This window comes from Nicotiana attenuata, chromosome 3, assembly GCF_001879085.1.
Source record: "Nicotiana attenuata strain UT chromosome 3, NIATTr2, whole genome shotgun sequence".
Lineage (NCBI taxonomy): Eukaryota > Viridiplantae > Streptophyta > Magnoliopsida > Solanales > Solanaceae > Nicotiana > Nicotiana attenuata.
Genome location: NC_031991.1, coordinates 1,787,044 through 1,807,074, shown reverse-complemented (window position 1 = coordinate 1,807,074; position 20,031 = coordinate 1,787,044). Strand labels below are relative to the sequence as shown.

At 38.7% G+C, this 20,031-nt stretch overlaps 2 protein-coding genes across 5 annotated transcripts in view; one reads left to right on the top strand and one right to left on the bottom strand.

The window, feature by feature from the left end:
* LOC109224127 lies at nucleotides 15,547–18,078 on the bottom strand. Its single transcript, XM_019388714.1, has 4 exons — nucleotides 17,434–18,078; nucleotides 16,894–17,086; nucleotides 16,350–16,489; nucleotides 15,547–16,080 (listed from the first exon to the last, which is right to left on the bottom strand). Exons 1-4 carry the CDS (start codon nucleotides 18,076–18,078, stop codon nucleotides 15,547–15,549), a joined length of 1,512 nt encoding a protein of 503 aa, XP_019244259.1.
* The window catches only part of LOC109223194, a 10,393-nt gene continuing 10,091 nt past the window's right edge, over nucleotides 19,730–20,031 (top strand). For all 4 annotated transcript variants that reach the window (XM_019387407.1, XM_019387406.1, XM_019387405.1 and 1 more), the window contains exon 1: nucleotides 19,730–19,942. In XM_019387407.1, the coding sequence (XP_019242952.1) occupies nucleotides 19,838–19,942 (105 nt within the window). In that variant the 5' untranslated portion in view covers nucleotides 19,730–19,837. The remainder of the gene's footprint in view (nucleotides 19,943–20,031) is intronic.

Here is a 20,031-nt window from a genome sequence, read left to right as displayed (position 1 = left end):
CTTACACATGTTGTTCTCCATAACATCGCATTTAATAAAGTCTTTAAAAAGTCCATGCACCATGATTGCTTGGGATATCTGAGCAAGTCTGCTATTATCTCGTTGCCACCTAATTCTGCCGACTCATCTAGTTTAATCTTCAGAAATTCTTCAAATGAAACTCTTGCACAAGCCCAAAATTTCGTCCTTCTTTCCCCACCCCTCCAACTTTTCTTCCAGTTGCTCCATATATACCTTGCACACATTTTATGCTCAGCATTTGGCATCAATTCAGATACATATTGAACAAGTCCCTTAAACAAAGCAAAAAAATAAATTGTTCGAGTTCATATAATGCAAGATTAAGTATTAAAGTAAAAAAATGAAATTGAAACAATACACATATCTTCTACATATAAAAAAAAATGATAGTCCTTCACCTTCAGTTTTTGTCAGTTTCAAGTCCTCCATTAGACACCAAAAAAATTATGACCAATTGATCTTTCTCTCTTTCTCAACCACTGCCCAGAGCAACAGAGTACATCTGGTTATCACCATCCTTAGCAATGCATGACAATATTTCACCTTTACACACTCCCTTTAGAAATGCATCATCAAAGCTAATTATATCTCTATACCCTTCTAACCAACCTGTTTTCAAAGCATGTAGACAAATGTATATCCCCACAAAGAACACTTTACCAAGTTTTATTTATTTGGAATTCCTCCCCACAATAGAGTTGCCAGGGTTAGTAGTTCTTATCATGTTAGCAGAATTATAAATCCTAGCAAAATTCATCTTGTAATCACCTAAATACTTACCATTACCTTCTGTCTAGCCTTGACACATATTATTTTTCCTACATACACACCATACTTAATCCTTGTCAACTCTAGCAACTTCTTAAGCTTTATGTCAGGCTGATGAATGATCTTACCTTTGTAATGTTTAACTATCCAAGTTGTATTAGAAAATTTATTCATTGTGACTGTGAAGCATAAATGAATAGGGTAGTATATGTTAATAATAATGTTCTGTGTGTGGCCCCGCAAAACTGCCTAATATATGCCATCTACATCTACTAGAGTTCAAACATGTTGCCCTGACCCTATTCCTTTCATTTGACCTCAACTTTAACTGAACTTTCCGTTGTACAACATAGTCTTGTTAAGCATATCAAAACTGTCTAACATTTTCAAAGATCATTCCCAGTTGGAAAATAATTTCTTACAGTTAGTGCCTAAGTAGACCTTTTTACTGTATCTTCTTGGAAGAAGGTTCTGCACCTCATCATCTTTGTCTACATCATCATCAGTATCCTCACTCCCTGGATCTGAACTGTCTAGGTACTGCTCATCCCCTCCCAATTTGCCAGCATATTTAGCAGTCTTATCCTTGTAAATGTCTTCAAATCCAGGTCCAAGACCTGTTGGGCTACTAGGTAGCTTATCTACATTAATATCACTAGATCTCTCTTTCTAGTTTTTCTGATTTACTTTGGTCTATCTAGTAGCAACAAGGTCAGCTTCTATATAACTTGTCTCTCCAACAACATCATCATTAGCATCATAAAGTGATGTCATATCCTCATCAGCAAAAACATCCTTATATTTAGCATCCCCACTCTCATAATTACTCTCAAATTCATCACAATCAGAATTTGTGGCTAGATGAAAGTTGTAGAACTCCTCTTCATTCTCAGTAGACTCTTTAATCTCAACAACCCTCCCTTTACCCTTCCCTTCAGTGGTTTTACCAGTATTTATACCATTGGTGGGTGATTTTGTTGCCCTGACATTAGCTCTACTTGTTTTCCTTTGTGGCACTTCGCTAAAGCCAACTGTTTTGCTCATGTAGAATATCACTGGGGTCCATACCACTACTTAACATTTTATCCAATTCAATATCAACACATGATATATTAACTCTGTGACATAAATACACATTGATAAAATCCCCATCCTTAAGATCTTCGAAGAATTCTAACACGTCAGCATCATACTTATTAAATCGAAATGCTCCTTTTTTATTGACTTGACATGCAAATTTCTCTACACCTAATACCCAATATCATTTACCCATTTGTTGAATTGAATAATATATAGTTTATCAGTGTCAAGAGTTACAACAACAAGCTATGTTATCCCATTTTCATACCTCATTAATGGGCAAACTATAGGTTGTCCTTGATGGTGAAATTGTAGATTTCACAAGAACAACCATCCTGCCTTACCATACCTATAAAAAATAAGATAAGTCCAAATCAGTAACATATTCAAAAGAAAAAACAATATTGTCTGAACATGTCTTTGAAAAACAACAAGCATATACGGGAAAAGAATCCTAACTTTATCACTTTAAGAGACAATATTTTTCGATATGATAAAAAGCCCTAATTTTTTAACCCTATATGAAAAATTAGCTATGGAACCAACAAAATTCAGAGAGAAAAATAAGAATTTAGTGTGTGATTCCCAAAAGCCCTAATTTTAAACCCTAATAATAAAACAACCATTGCATGCATACAAGACATATCTATGATATATAACTATCAATAAAGTATAAAAACACAAGAAAACAACCAGAAATAGTATGAAAGACTACAATCGGACCTTGAATTACTTCTACATTTATGTTGAAGGAGAAACCGATGGTACACGAACCCAGCAAGTTTTTATTTTGGAACTGAGCTTGAAAGAAAAAATTCAAATGTCAGATGATCTTGGAGGCGGAATATCATAGGTCGTTTACTCCATTTGAGCAGACGATTGAAAATGTAGAGTTTAGTTAGAGAGACGACTGAAAATATTGAGTCTTTAGGTAAAAACAAGAATGAGAAATAGTCGGTGATGAGTGTGTTTTCGCGCCTTACACGTGGTAGGTTTTAATTGGTATCTTGCTGACTAGATTGTCACGTTCGTAAATTTGTAATGCACGCGCTATGATTCAACGGTCGGAGGGGTTTATTAGTTCTCATATGCTCAATTTGAGTGTTCATATGAGAATTATGAAAGTTTATTGTGACGACCCCAAAACCAACCCGGTCGTCATGGCGCCTATCATGGAACTAAGCCAGCCGACACAATCCTAAAACCAATTAATATTTTCATTATTTGGATAAAACCAAATCTATTTAACATTAAACCTTTATAAAGTGTTTAAAACAAAGACAACAGTACGGAAAGAAAGCCCGACATCGGGGTGTCACTAGTCATGAGCATCTACTACAACCGTCTGACAACATCAAGACCAACATGACCGGGAAAAATCACTGAATACAACTAAGTGAGAATAAAGAGGGAGGAAAGCAGGGCTGCGATCGCCAAGCAGCTACCTTGCTACCTCCGATGAACCCGCCACTAAGTAATCAACACCCACTACCGGGTTCAGAAATACCTGAATCTGCACACAAGGTGCAGGGAGTAATGTGAGTACACCAACTCAGTAAGTAATAAAGGTAAATAAAGACTGAGTGCAGTGACGAGCATTTAAAAATTATATACATCTCATAACATAAAAACCTCAGTGGAAATAACAAGGTTAAAATCAGCAGTTAAATTCCGAACATCTCGTAAAAATTTCCAGTTTCAATGAAAGTTGCTTAAAACATTTGCTCAACATTTTCAATAGTGGCTCAGTATAAAAGAAGAGTGGAAACAGTAATTTCATAAAAATAAGCCCCTCGGGAAAAATATCACTCATATATGTATAGCCCCTCGGGCAAGCCTGTCACTCGTGCCTCAACTCTCATCATTCAGCGCTCACACTCAGCAGTCACGCTCAATAGTTACCTTATGATAACCGCTGCGGCGTGCAGCCCGATCCATAATTATATAATCCTCACCATCAGGCCCTCGACCTCTCTCAGTCATCAACCTCACAAGCCACTCACGCATTTCAGTGGAAAATCAGGGAACTCAGCCCAAACAACTTTCATATATATACAAATACAGTAATGAAACTTAATCAAACAATAAACAGGTAATATCATGACTGAGGATCTGTTTTCGAATCAAAACAGTGTGAGGATAGTAGTAAAATACCCCTGAGGGTCCAAACAGTACGGCACAAGGCCCAAACATGGCATTCAGCCCAAGTTAATAGAATTATTTCTAAATGACATAGATATCATATAGAGTTGATCAAAATATGCAACTTCACAGTTGCCACGGGACGGACCAAGTCGCAATCCCTACCGGTGCAAGCCCATACGCCTGTCATCTAGTATGTGCATCACCTCATTTATTAGAATAGCACGAAATTCTAGGGTTTCATACCCTCGGGACTAGATTTACAATCATTACTTACCTCAAACCGGATGAAAATCTACTCCGCGATGCCCTTGCCGCTCGACTAGGCCTCAATTCGTCCCGAATCAATTCAAAATCAGTATCACATCATCAATACATGCTAAAGGAACAAAGCCCACGCGAAAATTATCAAATTAAATCAAACTTCCCGAAATTAGCCAAACCCGACCACCGGGCCCATGTCTCGGAATCCGATAAAAATTACAACACTAGAATCCTTATCCTCTCACGAGTCCATACATACCAAATTTACCAAAATCTAATTTCATTTGGTCACTCAAATTCCCCAAAATCTACTCTCCAATTTCAAGCCCTAAATTCCCAAATTTCTAGTCCAACTTCTCAATTAGATGATGAATAAAATCATAGATTCATGAAATTAAAACCATTATAGGTTAGAATCACTTACCCCCAACATTGCTCCTTCAAATCCCTTGAAAAATCGCCTCTCTCTCTCAAGTTCCTTAAGACCAAAATCGAAAAATGAAGAACAAACACCGAGCTGGGTTTTTCTGTCCAGCAAAACTGCACCTGCGATCAAATACCCGCTTCTGCGGCACCGCACCTGCAGAATTTCCATGGTAGGTGCGGAACCCACTTAATGAACCACTTTCCGCATCTGCGGTGCGCACCTGTGGTGCGCACCTGCGGCTCATCTTCCGCTTCTGCGAAATGGACCAAACTCCATAGCGTCCGCATCTGCGACTCCCAGCTCGCACTTGCGGTCCCCAATCCATAGGTGCGGATATGACAGAAGCAGCAAATTTTTAGCAGCACCAACTCAATGCCAATCCTTTCATCAACCACCCAAATTCATCCCGAGGCCCTTGGGACCTCAACCAAACATGCCAACAAGTCACATAATACCATTCAAACTTATTCAACCCTTCGGAACACTCAAAACATTATCAAAACACCAAATCACCCTCGGATTCAAGCCTAAGAATTTCCAAACTTCTAAATTCCGCAAACGATGCCGAAACCTATCAAACCTCGTCCGAATGACCTAAAATTTTGCACACACATCACATTTGACACTACGGACCTAATCCAATTTTCGGAATTCCATTCCGACCCCGATATCAAAATTTCCACTGCCGACCAGGAAATGCCAAATGTCCTATTTCGCCAATTCAAGCCAAATTCTACCACGGACCTCCAAATCACATTCCGGACACGCTCCCAAGTCCATAATCACCTAAAGGAGCTAACATAATCATAAAAATCCAAATCAGAGATCGAATACTAAAAGTCAAAAACTTGGTCAAACCTTTCAAATTTAAAGCTTCAAGCTGAGGATCATTCGTCCATATCTGTTCTGATTAACCTGAAAACCAAAGACGACGATTTACATAAGTCACAATACATCATACGGGGCTAGTCATGCCCAAGAACTAGCAAGCCAAGTGCAAATGCTCAAAACGACCGGTCGGGTCGTTACATTCTCCCCCACTTAAACATACGTTCGTCCTCGAACGTGCCCAGAGTTGTCCTGAAAACCATCAAATTGCTGTATAACCTTACCATACACATACTCGGGTATTATCCCACGTCACCCTATCCCATATTGGTCCGATCACACAACATAACTGGAATTTCACAATTCACCCCAGCCCATAACCTTAGAACCAAATCTCCATTTCCGAAATTATCTATAAGATCAGAATCTCACATCTATACATTGTATAAGTCCGAACAAGGTGTAACAAATCATAACTGTAACCCAAGATGTAATCACATGATATACCGCATAACTCAACCACTCATAACGATAACTTCTAATCACAGCAGCTGCTCAAACAACCCAATACCAATAATAAACCCTCTTATCAAACAAAGCCTCATTCCAACACTTTCATATACTGCCAATGATGAAAGAAACACGCAGAAGGTCATAACCATTCCTCATATCAACCAGTCATGGAGCTCCCTCTCCTTCGGCAAGGACCATAGTAAATTTCTAAGCCGAATCTCGATATTATCCTTCCAACATGCTAAAATCGAATCCGATAGTATTCATTCAAGATCCCAATGACCTCATGTCATCCAACACGACTACTCTAGTGACATGACACATCGATACAACCTAAAACCATAACCCGTGCGACCCGCGCACCAATAAGCAACAGTTTAAATGTACTCAAATCATGGAAAAATGACTCAATTGAGAGAGTTGTACCGCAAGCTCACCAGTACCACCACAACACAATGTTGAGAACCCATCATAAATTGTATTACCAGAACACACAAATCTAATCTGAAGGATCATATCTCCACATAACTGCGCTGCAGTGTGCAACCCTATCCAAACACTGATCCACATGGAACACCTCAAGTCACCATGCTCGAAATCAACAATCACGCGCAAATTGATGTCTAGTACAAAAAGTAAATCACCATATCCACGGAGAAGCAAATGACGCAATGCCATACCAGCCCGAAAGAACATATCCAATGCGCAATCAATCATGCAACACCCAAATATCTGTCTCACTCAAATCCCGCTATAAAGCCCAAATAGAATCGCACCATATGTGCATAGAACCAACAATCACAACTCCTCGCAACATAGAAAGGTAACTCATAGATCACTCCATAACACAAATAAGCTCAATGACAATCGAATGGTACATCCCTCAACAATAGCAAATCGGAGTAAACAATTCCGACCCGGTGCAAAATAGACATCCATGTTGGGCCTACCGATGAACCCTAAATCAACTCTGGACAACCATAATAGATAATTAACTCTCTGAAAGTTCACAATGATTGAATCATGACACATACCATCACCAGACTAGCTTTACCCACATCTTCACAGTCCACAACCATGAAACAACCTGTTTATGAGAACTCCTAGTCTCGAAATCCATAAAGCGCACGAATCACCATATATGATCCCAACTCCACCGCTTGAATATATAACACACCTCTAATACCCAATCATTCCACGAGGGATACTCCTATAATTCTTCTGTGCCACCAAGCAACCTCGAATATCAGCCGTCGATCAAACAAGAGAGTGTCGCAATACTAATGAAGTATCCTTAACTCGAGCACATTGCCCCCTTTCTGAAAAGTATACCCTCATCAAGCCACACCAATTAGTAATATCATTTACCTAGTCATCTGAAGCTGCCCATGTTGCCTAAGAATTTATGGCCTTCCTTCCAGAACTAAATTATGACCTCATACATGCAAATCTCGACCCTAGACAACATACCGCATATACCATGCCATCCTATCATAAATATGAGAACTTCATAACCTATTTCGAGCCACAAGCAACTACGTGCTCAACTAGCCAAGAACTTCCCATTTGATCCCATCTAGAAGAAGATCACTATACATCACCTGCTCCTCACGCCAATAGGAAATATACATCTCTAACCGTGGTAGAAACCATCAAGAACTCTCCGAATCCCACTCACACCAAAACCTAAACCGTCAGGACCGATTCCTTCTAACTCAATCAAGTTACACAGGTCACCAAAAACCTAAGAGCATTGCCATGAAACACCTGTAGAAACTCATTACCTCATAAGCACCCAGAGAACTAATCATATCCCTTACCATACCGATCTGACCTACTGCCAAGTTGTCCTATTTATCCAAGCTCCTTCCGAATTACCTTCGAATTGATACTTCTCCTTGCCATAATATTGCAATTCTCAACCCAGACTCACCACACAAGGCCCAAGCATAAAACCACACCGTCTAAGGCTCATAAGCCGCTGAATACTCTCTCAAATATCTCCAAAAGCACCATATTAAAAATACTTACCCTGAATAGACTTCCTGCGACTCTAAAGCCGTTACCTTCACCTTCCGATGCTGATATGTAGAATCCATAATGATATAGAAATGCCAAAGTCCTGAAACCCTCCCATGTAAACCTCAGTTTCTAGCTAAATACACATCCTGAAGATCTCCCAATTGTTACATATACATTTTCAGTCCATTAGAACCATTCTCGGGAGTCATCCACTCTGCTCAAACCTCAATTAAGCTAATCAAACGGACCAAAATGACCTGTGCCCCATTAGAAATCAAATACCCCAGGATGCAGCCCCACCTTAATGCAATCAATTAAATTCCTGCTCTATGCACATTACATCATTCACTAATAACAACTCAAGTCGTTCCATGATTCTTATACACCCATAAAGCACAACACAACCCCTATCCAGAATTTCCTTTACTCGAGTCATTCTCAAACTCCACTTGTGCAGGTTATAACGGATTCACCAGAATAGCTCGAACTGAAACCAATACCTCACATAATTGTGCAACCAAATTATCGTTAGCAGACTCCCCCACTTGGATCAAAGCCATACATCAAGACAAATAATAACTCATAATGCCCATACGTTATCACCGCCACAATACCACAATGCGATTCAACTAATTCCTTCATAAGCTCATATAACACAAACCATCTAATATCTCAAATTGTCTGCAAATCTCGCGTTCACTATTAAAATGGCCGTGCCAATTTCCACAAGCGATCTAAACTCAAATTGCGACATATATCATTTACTAGTAAAAGAGGGCGTGCGACAAAACCACCTAAGGATCGCACAACCTCAGGACACCCCACGAGAAATAACCCCCCATGCTTAGCCTCAAACTGATGTCTCTCTATACCCTTCCTAAAATTATAGCTATTACGCAATCACTTTACCCTCCTGCATTTAAACACAATCAATGCCTACCCTCAAGGCATCACAATACACGGTATAAGAATCAGAGGCTGATGGCAGAACTCACACTAGAGCTGTGGTCAAAGCAAATCTTGAGCTTCTGAAAGCTTTTCTCCACACTCGTCTGACCACCTGGATACCCTCACTGGACACCACGTGTCGTATGAATGCTACTGAACTGAGCCAAAATTTCACACTTGGAAAACTTTGCATAAAGCTTCTCCTCCCTCAATCCCTGCAATACAACTCTCAAATGCTGAGCATGCTCCTCCTGGCTACGAGAGTACACCAAGATGTCATCAATGAACACCATAACGAAGGAAACCAAATATGGCTGAAATACACTGTTAATCAAATACATGAACGGTGCTGGGGCATTGGTCAGCCCAAAAGACATCGCTAAGAACTCATGACACAACAGGAAGGTCCATTTCACTCCTCAACTAAACTACATGAGAGGTCCTTCAATACACTCACAACTCGAGGCCATAGGCCAACTTAAGACAGAAGTCAAACACTTAATAGTTCGTGCTACACCTCCAGCCAATTCTTTTTGTCACAGTCAAACAATCAGAACACATCTCACCGTTAAATCACACGCACCACATTATCATCCAGCCATAAAATCTCACCAATAAGGACACAAACAGACATATAAATCCCAAATGCTCATGCTCACACATTCAAAATCTTAGCACTCAAGCCATAGACCAAACCCGGCCTCAAGTCCTCCAGACTGGCCCATTATCAACATGCTAAAAATCACATCTCGCACCTTACCAATGGAAATCACAAGTTGTTGATGCACAGCTGATACCGAGCGCTCACGTGCGCATTCGAATACATGAAAGGAATTCAAAGAGTTACGCTTTGGCTGAATAAATCGATTCGCACGATAAGAATTCAAGAATGTGAGATTTTTCCTAAGGGTTCTGCAGCCTCTCGAAGATAAGTACAGACGTCTCTGTACCGATCCACGAGACTCTACTAAACCTGCTCATGACTCGTGAGACCTATGTAACCTAGGCTCTGATACCAACTTGTCACGACCCCAAAACCAACCCGGTCGTGATGGCGCCAATCATGGAACTAAGCCAGCCGACACAATCCCAAACCAATCAATATTTTCATTCTTAGGATAAAATCAAAGCTATCTAACATTAAACCTTTATAAAGTGTTTAAAACAAAGACAACAGTGCGGAAAGAAAGCCCGACATCAGGGTGTCACTAGTCATGAGCATCTACTACAACCATCTGACAACATCAAGACCAACATGGCCGAGAAAATCACTGAATACAACTAAGGGAGAATAAGGAGGGAGGAAAGCAGGGTTGTGATCGCCAAACAGCTACCTTGCTAACTCCGATGAACTGCCACTGAGTAATCAACACCCGCTATCGGGTTCAGAAATACCTGAATCTGCACACAAGGTGCATGGAGTAATGTAAATACGCCAACTTAGTAAGTAATAAAGGTAAATAAAGACCGAGTGCAGTGAAGAGAATTTAAAAATCATATACATTTCATAACATAAAAACCTCATTGGAAATAACAAGGTTAAAATTAACAGTTAAATTCCGAACATCTCGTAAAAATTTCCAGTTTCAATGAAAGTTGTTTAAACATTTGCTCAACATTTTCAATAGAGGCTCAGTATAAAAGAAGAGTGAAAACAGTAATTTAATAAAAACAAGCCCCTCGGGCAAAGTATCACTCATATATATGTATAGCTCCTCAGGCAAGCCTCTCAGTCACTCGTGCTTCAACTCTCAACATTCAGCGCTCACACTCAGCACTCACGCTCAATAGGTACCTTATGACAAGCGCTGCGGCGTGCAACCCGATCCATAAATATATAGTCGACTGCGCTCACTGGGGTGTGCAGACTCCGGAGGGGCTCCTACAGCCCAAGCGCTATATCGCTGCGGCGTGCAGCCCGATCCATACACACACACACACACACACACACACACACATATATATATATATATATATATATATATATATATATATATATATATATCTGCGGCGTGCAACCCGATCCATAATTATATAATCCTCACCATCAGGCCCTCGGCCTCTCTCAGTCATCAACCTCACAAGCCATTCGGGCATTTCAGTGGAAAATCAGGGAACTGAGCCCAAACAACTTTCATATATTTAAAAATAGAATAATGAAACTTAATCAAATAATAAACAGGTAAATATCATGACTGAGGATATGTTTTCGAATCAAAACAGTGTGAGGGTAGTAGTAAAATAACCATGAGGGTCCAAACAGTACGACACAAGGCCCCAAACATGGCACTCAGCCCAAGTTAACAGAATCATTTCTAAATCACATAGATATCATATAGAGTTTATCAAAATATGCAACTTTACAGTTGTCACGGGGCGGACCAAGTCGCAATCCCTACTGGTACACGCCCGTCACCTAGCATGTGCGTCACTTTATTTATTAGAATACATGAAATTCCGGGGTTTCATACCCTCAGGACTAGATTTACAATCATTACTTACCTCAAACCGGATGAAAATCTACTCCGCGATGCCCTTGCCGCTCGTCTCGGCCTCAATTCATCCCGAATCTATTCAAAATTAGTATCACATCATCAATACATGCTAAAGGAACAAAGCCCATGCGAAATTTATCAAATTAAATCAAAATTCTCGAAATTGGCCAAACCCGACCCCCAGGCCCAGGTCTCGGAATCCGATAAAAATCACAACACTAGAATCCAATAAAAATCACAACACTACATACCAAATTTATCAAAATCTAACTTCATTTGGTCACTCAAATTCCCCAAAATCCACTCTCCAATTTCAAGCCCTAAATTCCCAAATTTCTAGTCCAACTTCTCAATTAGATGATGAATAAAATCATATATTCATGAAATTTAAACAATTATAGGTCAGAATCACTTACCCCCAACGTTGCTCCTTCAAATCCCTTGAAAAATCGCCTCTCTCCCGAGTTCCTCAAGCCCAAAATCAAAAAATGAAGAACAAACCCCGAGAGCTGGGCCGCACTTGCTGTCAAATACCCGCTTCTACGGAATTTCCATCGCAGGTGCGGAACCCACTTAATGAACCACTTTCCGCATATGCGGTCACACCATCGCACCTGCGGTGCACACCTGCGACTCATCTTCCGCTTCTGCGGAACGGACCAAACTCCACAGCGTCCGCATCTGCGCCTCCCAGCTCACACCTGCGACCTCGCACCTGCGGTCCCCAATCCACAGGTGCAGATATGACAGAAGCAACAAATTTCAGCAGCACCAACTCAATGCCAATCCTTCCGTCAACCACCCAAATTCATCCTGAGGCCCTCGGGACCTCAACGAAACATGCCAACAAGTCACATAACACCATTAAAATTTATTCAAACCTTCGGAACACTAAAAACATCATTAAGACACCAAATCACCGTCGGATTCAAGCCTAAGAATTTCCAAACTTCCGAATTCCGCAAACGATGCCGAAACCTATCAAACCTCGTCCGAATGACCTAAAATTTTGCACACACATCACAATTGACACTACGGACCTACCAATTTTCGGAATTCCATTCCGACCCCGATATCAAAATTTCCATTGCCGACTGGAAAATGCTAAATTTTTAATTTCGCCAATTCAAGCCAAATTCTACCACGGACCTCCAACTAACATTCCGGACGCGCTCCCAAGTCCAAAATCACCTAACGGAGCTAACCAAATTATAAAAATCTAAATCCGAGATCGAATACTAAAAGTCAAAAACTTGGTCAAACCTTTCAAATTTAATGCTTCAAGCTGAGGATTCATCCATATTTGTTCCGATTAACCTGAAAATCAATGCCGATGATTTACATAAGTCATAATACATCATACAGGGCTAGTCATGCCCAGAACTGGCGAGCGAAGTGCAAATGCTCAAAACGACCGGTCGGGTCGTTACATTTATTTACCGGCATGACAATCTGGTGCAAGATTAAGTGGCCAAGAGGCCATTTTAGCTTAAACTTAAACATACTTAGCTATTTTATTTTACGGAAACAATAATGTACCTTCATATATTATATTAAAAGAATGATAGTGAAGCATGAGGTCAAGCAAAGTGTCATATAGAGAAAATGCTACTTCGCACTTTAAAGGTAAATTTTAATTAGATTTTATGGCAAAATCTAATATATATATATATATATATATATATATATATATATATATATATATATATATATATATATATATATATATATATTATAGATTGTATAGACAATTTATAATGCTAAGAGTGTATTTGAAATTCTAAAATAAACAATCTTTAACATTCTTATTAGATTATCATTTCGAGATTTTGTATCTATTTGAATTGATATACAAAAATATTGAATTAGGATAAAGCTTATAAATTTGAATCGAGAGGGAAAAAATATTTTAAAAAATTTAAAAAATAAAATACATTCTTCTCTCTTCCGTATTTATATTGGCGTCGCAAGTCATTACCAATTCACCCAAAATGAAAGATATATAATAATGAAACAAAACAAGCAACATAGTAAAAATGTAAAAATCAAAATTTTATATTGAAAATAACATAAAAGAATTGAAAATTATATTTTTGTCTTTATTTGATATATGACTTGCAAGATTAGTAACCTAATTGTTAAGATTTTCTTTAGGTAAAATTTTAATAGTTTTTTAAACCAAATCATATATGTTTAAATATATAAATAATACATTAATAATGATAATAAAAAGTGTAATTTAATCTTTCTCTATGTGAGATGAACCAACATTTCAACCATATGATTCAACAATGTATTCGTATTTCAATGTGTTCGTATCTAATGTTAACTTGCTACAGAGATTAGCTATGGCGGAAGAGAAAACCCTAACATTGAGAGAAGAGAGATACAGAAGGTTCGAGAGAAAATATGAGCTGGTCAAAATGACTATTGACCAAAACTAATTCACTTCCCAGATATTATTCTTTTATATTTACAGGTATATGAAAAATAAAAATACAAGTAAATGTATAAGTAGGCCGGATCTCTTCAGTTACACTAGTGGGCCAGCTGCTTTCCTTTGTTGGATTGGGCTGGAGTCACACTCTGGTCAACACCCTCCCTCAAGCTTGAGGGTGATATCACACCAAGCTTGGAAAGAAGCTCATGATGAGGCTGCCTAGTGAGAGCTTTGGTCATAATATGAGCCAACTGATCCGAGGAAGAAACATAATGAAGAGAAAGCGAACCAGAAGACAAGCATTGGCGGATATAGTGGCGATCAATCTCAATATGCTTCGTACGCTCGTGGAAGACATGATTCATAGCCATGTGCAAAGCAGCTTATGAGTCACAAAACACAGAAACTGGGCTAGTGATTAGCAAACCAAGATCGCCCAAAAGCCTAACCAGCCAAGAAATTTCGGCAGCTACTTTTCGAAGGGCCCGACATTCAGCCTCAGCAGATGATAGAGAAATGGTAGGCTGCTTTTTACTCTTCCAAGAAACAGGGCTGCCACCAAGAGTAATATAATATCCACTAACAGATTTGCGAGACACCACACAAGAAGCCCAATCAGAATCAGAGTATGCCAGCAGTGAAAAATATGAAGAACTGGAGAGGAGAGCACCTTGAGCAGGATCATTCATGAGATATCGAAGGACATGCGAAGCAACCATCATATGGGGAACTTGAGGCTTTTGTAGAAATTGACTCAAATGTTGTACTGAAAAAGATATATCTGGTGTTTTGCAAAAAATTCAGCTTCCCAACCATTCGTCTATATAAGCTAGGATCAGAGATAGGCTCTCCCATGTCCATAGTGAGCTTGACAGAAGGATCCAAGGGGGTCAAGACAGAAGAAAAATGTTGACAATTGAGATCATATGTGAGTCTATGCTGACTCATAATGTATCCTTGAGGATGAAGAGAGATCTCCAACCCCAGAAAGTAATGCATTGAACCCAAATCTTTGATTTTAAAGTGGCATCCAAATAGGACTTCAAGGACTGCATTTCAGACAAATCATTTTCAGCTAACAGAGTATCATCAACATACACAACCAACAGAACTAGAGAATCAGAAGTAGATTTGGTGAAGAAGGAGTAATCACTTAGACTTGAAATGTAGCCTTTGGAGAGCAAAGCTTCAGACAGTTTAGGAACCCACTGTCTGGAGGCTTGCCTAAGGCCGTAAAGGGACTTCTTGAGTTTGCAAACCAAAGGAGAAGAAGAAGAACCAGAGATATCAAGACCAGTGGGTACCTTCATGTAGACCTCCTCATGGAGATCACCATGCAAAAATTCATTATTAACATCAAGCTAAAAAATAGTCCACTTGTTCTTGGCAGCCAGAGTTAGTAAGCATTTGATAGTGGTAAGCTTAACAACAGGTGAAAAAGTTTCTGTAAAGTCAATACCCTCATGTTGAGAATCACCCCTTATAACTAGTCTTGCTTTATACCTTTCAATAGACCTATCAGCTTTTTGCTTAATTTTATACACCCATTTACAAGGAATAACCTTTTTGTGAGGAGGAAGAGGCACTATCTCCCATGTCTAATTTGTCTCAAGAGCTTGAAATTCCTTTAGCATAGCCTCTTGCCAAGCAGGATTGGAAACAGCCTGCTGGTAAAGCTGAGACTCGTGCATGTGCAAATCAACACAAGATACCTTGGTAGATGGTGGAAATGCAAGTGAGAGTACAGATGAAAAGACATAGTCTTTAAGGTGAACAAGCTGTATGACTAGTCTAGAAGATCTCCTTAGAGGAATAAAAGGAGGAGTAGGTGAAAGAGCAGATGATGAGGAAGATGGAGAAGAGGAAGGAGCAGGTAGAGATACTGGAGAATGGTGAAAGGAAGAGAAAGAAGGGGTAGGAGAGCTATGAGGTAGACTGGAGTTGGTAGAAGGAGAAGGGTCACTCCCATGAGTATGAGAAACAGGAGTAGGCAGGACATCTACAGAATCAGGAGTAGGTAGAGGAAACAGAACAGGGGAGGAATCAGATTTGTAGGGAAACACATATTCATGGAAAACAACATCCCTAGAAAAGAAAATGGAGTGATTGGAAATGTAAAGAAGCTTATAGACCTTTTTTCCACAGGGATAACCCAAAAAATAGAGGGTATTGCCCTAGAGTGAAACTTATCTCTCCCTAGTTTGGGAGAGGTGGCAAAACATAGGCACCCAAAGGACTTGAGGTGTTCATAGGATGGAGGAATTCCATGTAATTTTTCATAGGGTGATAGGTTATGAATGACAGATGAAGGCATTCTGTTGATGAGGTAAGTTGCAATTAGTATACAATCACCCCAATATTTGGGAGGAAGATTATATTAGAAAAGGAGAGCTCTAGATACCTCAAGAAGATGTTTGTATTTTCTTTCTACAACTCCATTCTGTTGAGGAGTGTGTGGAATGGTAGTTTGGTATAAAATCCCTTCACTATTAAAGAAATGAGTTCCTTCAGAACTGCCCCAGTTCAAGAGCATTGTCTGACCTAAAAGTTTTAATAAGGGATTTAAAATGCACTTTGACCATGGCTATAAAAACCTTAATGATGGAAAGTGCATTACTTTTACAAGAAAGAATGTGAGTCCAAGTATCCATTGTATAGTCATCTACTATGGTCAAGAAATATCTGAACCCATTGTAAGTTTTTAGTGTTATAAGGACCCCAAATATGAATATGGACTAATTGAAATGGGACAGTAGAATGTATACCACTTTCAGGAAAATGCAGTCTTTTTTGTCTAGCCATTGGACAAATAGAACACAAGAAAGATTGTTTAGGTGATATTTTGTCAGACAAATATGTAATGGACTTCATTTTGTGCAAATGCATATGCCCCAATCTTTGATGCCAAAATAAATCCACTTTATTAGAGGTAGATATGTGATTACAAGAAACAACATCAACAACATGATCTACTACAGGACTAGTGTTAATAGAAGGAACAAAAACATGTAAACTAACAAATGAATGAGAAGCAGACATGGAAGTGGATGTAACAGGAAAAAGATCAGCATCTGGATATAGGTAGTACAGCCTTCCTGCAGCCTTACCAATTTCCAGTGGCCTCTTCAGAGAAGGGCCCTGTAAAGAACAAATTGATTTGGTAAATAAGGCTGAGCAATCTAATTGAAAGATAAGTTGATGTACAGAAATCAGATTAAATTGAAAGGAAGGAACAAGGAGGACATGAAGTAAGACTATATCATGTCTGAGATATAAAGATCCAATGGAAACTACTTTGGCTTTATATCCATTTGACAAAGTGACAAAGAATGGTTTAGGTAAAGGCTTTACATTAAAAAGTAAGTGTTTATGTGGAGTCATATGGTTAGTTGCACCTGTATCTAATATCCAAGGATTTACTTTTAACTGTGATGAAGCACATATATGAGAATTCATAGAATTTACAGCATAACTACTAAATAAACCTGCAAGTGGGCAAATGCAGTGTTGTCCACAGTAGACTCATCATGAGTTGACCCAGAAGATAGTCGAGCCTGTTGAAATAGAGCTAGGAGATGTTGGTAGTGCTCTTTAGTAAAACCATGAGCTGATGACTCGTGAAACTGTGTAGTTGGAGCAGCATGCAAAGGTGTAGAAGGAGTGAAAACATGTTCAGTTTGGACACATGAAGCAGACTTCTTGTTCTTTGTGAACTTGAAGTCTGGAGGAAATCCATGGAGCCTGTAATATTTGTCCACAGTGTGTCCATGTTTCTTGCAATATTTGCAAGAAACGTTTGTGTTAGACTTCCTAGATTCAAAATTCACCTTTTGACTGAAGGTTCTGTTCCCATTTGATGATCCAGTAGAAATTAGGAAGGAGGATGTATCTCCAGACAGACTTGGGACAGAAGAATGAGCTTCCCTTTGACTTTCATCGCGTTGAAGAAGGGAATAAGCCTTGCTCATTAGTCGAAGAGGGTTCATCATCATAATAGCACTTTTTACAGTTGAATAGGACTCATTTAAACCATTTAGAAATTGAAATAATTGTTGATCTTCTATGAATTTGGGCAAGGCACCACAAGAGCAGACAGGCGAGGAATTTAGTTCATCCCAGAGGCTTCTCATCTTTGTAAAGTAAGATCTATGTCAGAAGACCCCTGAGTAGTAGAATGAATTTCCCTTTGAAGTTGGATGTACTTAGATCCATTTGACTGCCCAAACCTATCATTGATGTCTTTTCAGACTTCCTTGGCAGTCCTAAAACACATCACACTAGTAGCAATCTCTCTAGATACTAAATTTGTTATCTAGGCCTTGACCATGTCATTACATCTTTCCCAATATGCATAGTAAGGGGAATCTGATGTGGGCTGAGAGACTCTACCATCTACTAACACTAATTTGTTCTTTGCATAGAGAGAAGTGACCATACTATTTCTCCAAAGTACAAACCCAGGCCCATTGAATGGCACAGACACCAATTGTACCAGGGTTATCAGACGGGTGAATATAGAGAAGGTGAGATGGATCTAGTGAAAAAGGAACAAAACCATCAGAAGTTGAAGAAACATCATCATTATTCAATATACTACCCATCAGAACGAGTTGTAATCAGAACGAGCTCACAATATAATAGATAAAAGTCGACTAACAAACAGAGGTAAAACAGAGTTGCAATCAACAGAAAATCAATACATGCATATAAGTCAGAATGTACCAGTCTTCTTCTGAAAATCCGAAGAAGTAAGGTCTCGTCTAGTCGAAAACCCTAAACATGATTTTTGCTCCCAAAAGTGACAGCACCTTCGTAAAAACCAAATATTCAGAGAAGTTATACCTCAATCAAGGATCGAAGTTGAAAAGTCCTAAATTTCTCCGGTGAAAGAACACAGTACTGCTTCAACTACTTCTGACTTCAACCAAAAACAAAACGAGAAAAACTTCGGGCAATGGTGCAATTGGAAGAGAGCTCAAGACGAGAAGAATCTAAATCCCTGCTCTGATACCATGTTAACTTGCTACAGAGATTAGCTATGGTGGAACAAATGAAAAGAAAACCCTAACATTGAGAGAAGAGAGATACAGAAGGTTCGAGAGGTCAAAATGACTACTGACCAAAACTAATTCACTTCCCAGATATTGTTCTTTTATATTTACAGGTATATGAAAAATAAAAATACAAATAAATGTATAAGTGGGCCGGATCTCTTCAGCTACACTAGTGGGCCAACTGCTTTCCTTTGTTGGATTGGGCTGGAGTCACACTCTGGTAAACATCTAAGATGTAGAAAAGAATTCATCGAATTACAAGATTCATCAATAATGTCTATGCATAAATTTAGATGGCATACTCATTAATTTAATAGATCTTTATAATGTCTTTCATTTTCTTTCTTTACTCCAAATGAAACTAAAGATTCTAACCCCATCCATCATCAATTAATTACTCGTCAATAAAAAAGAGGGAATAAATTGAGCTAATCCTCATATCCCACCAACGAAGAATTATATATAAAAAATATCTATATAAGCACGATATATGACCAATCACATACGTTATTTGAAATTTCGTTATCTATCGATTCCCATTTATTTGTCATGCTTTCTTTTTTAATTTATCACAATTTTTTTTTAACTTTTTATGAAAAATTATTTAATTTAAAACCTTTTATTTTACTTTTAATAAAATAATTTATAATCATTTTTTTAGCTTATTTCAGAACAACACACGTTTTAAAAATATTTATAGGACAAAAACAAGAAACAATTCAGGCAATTCATAAAGCATATACATCGTTTTTCGCGCCCCAAATCGTCCTAAAGGGTAATTTCAAATTTAGGGTGAAATAGATTCCCTTGATTTCTGTTCATACGTTTATCAGCCATGGTTTCAACTAGAAGATCCAAGAGCTGTGACCATTTTCAAGAAGAAACCCTATGTGCTTCTGGCGTTTTCCACCATCTTATTTCACTCCTTCAACAGCCACAGGTGCTTTTACTTTCTTAATTTTTTTCTTAGAACGGTTGTTTATTTTTTAATTTTTTAAATTTCCCTTTTACTTCTTGGGGGAGGTGGGG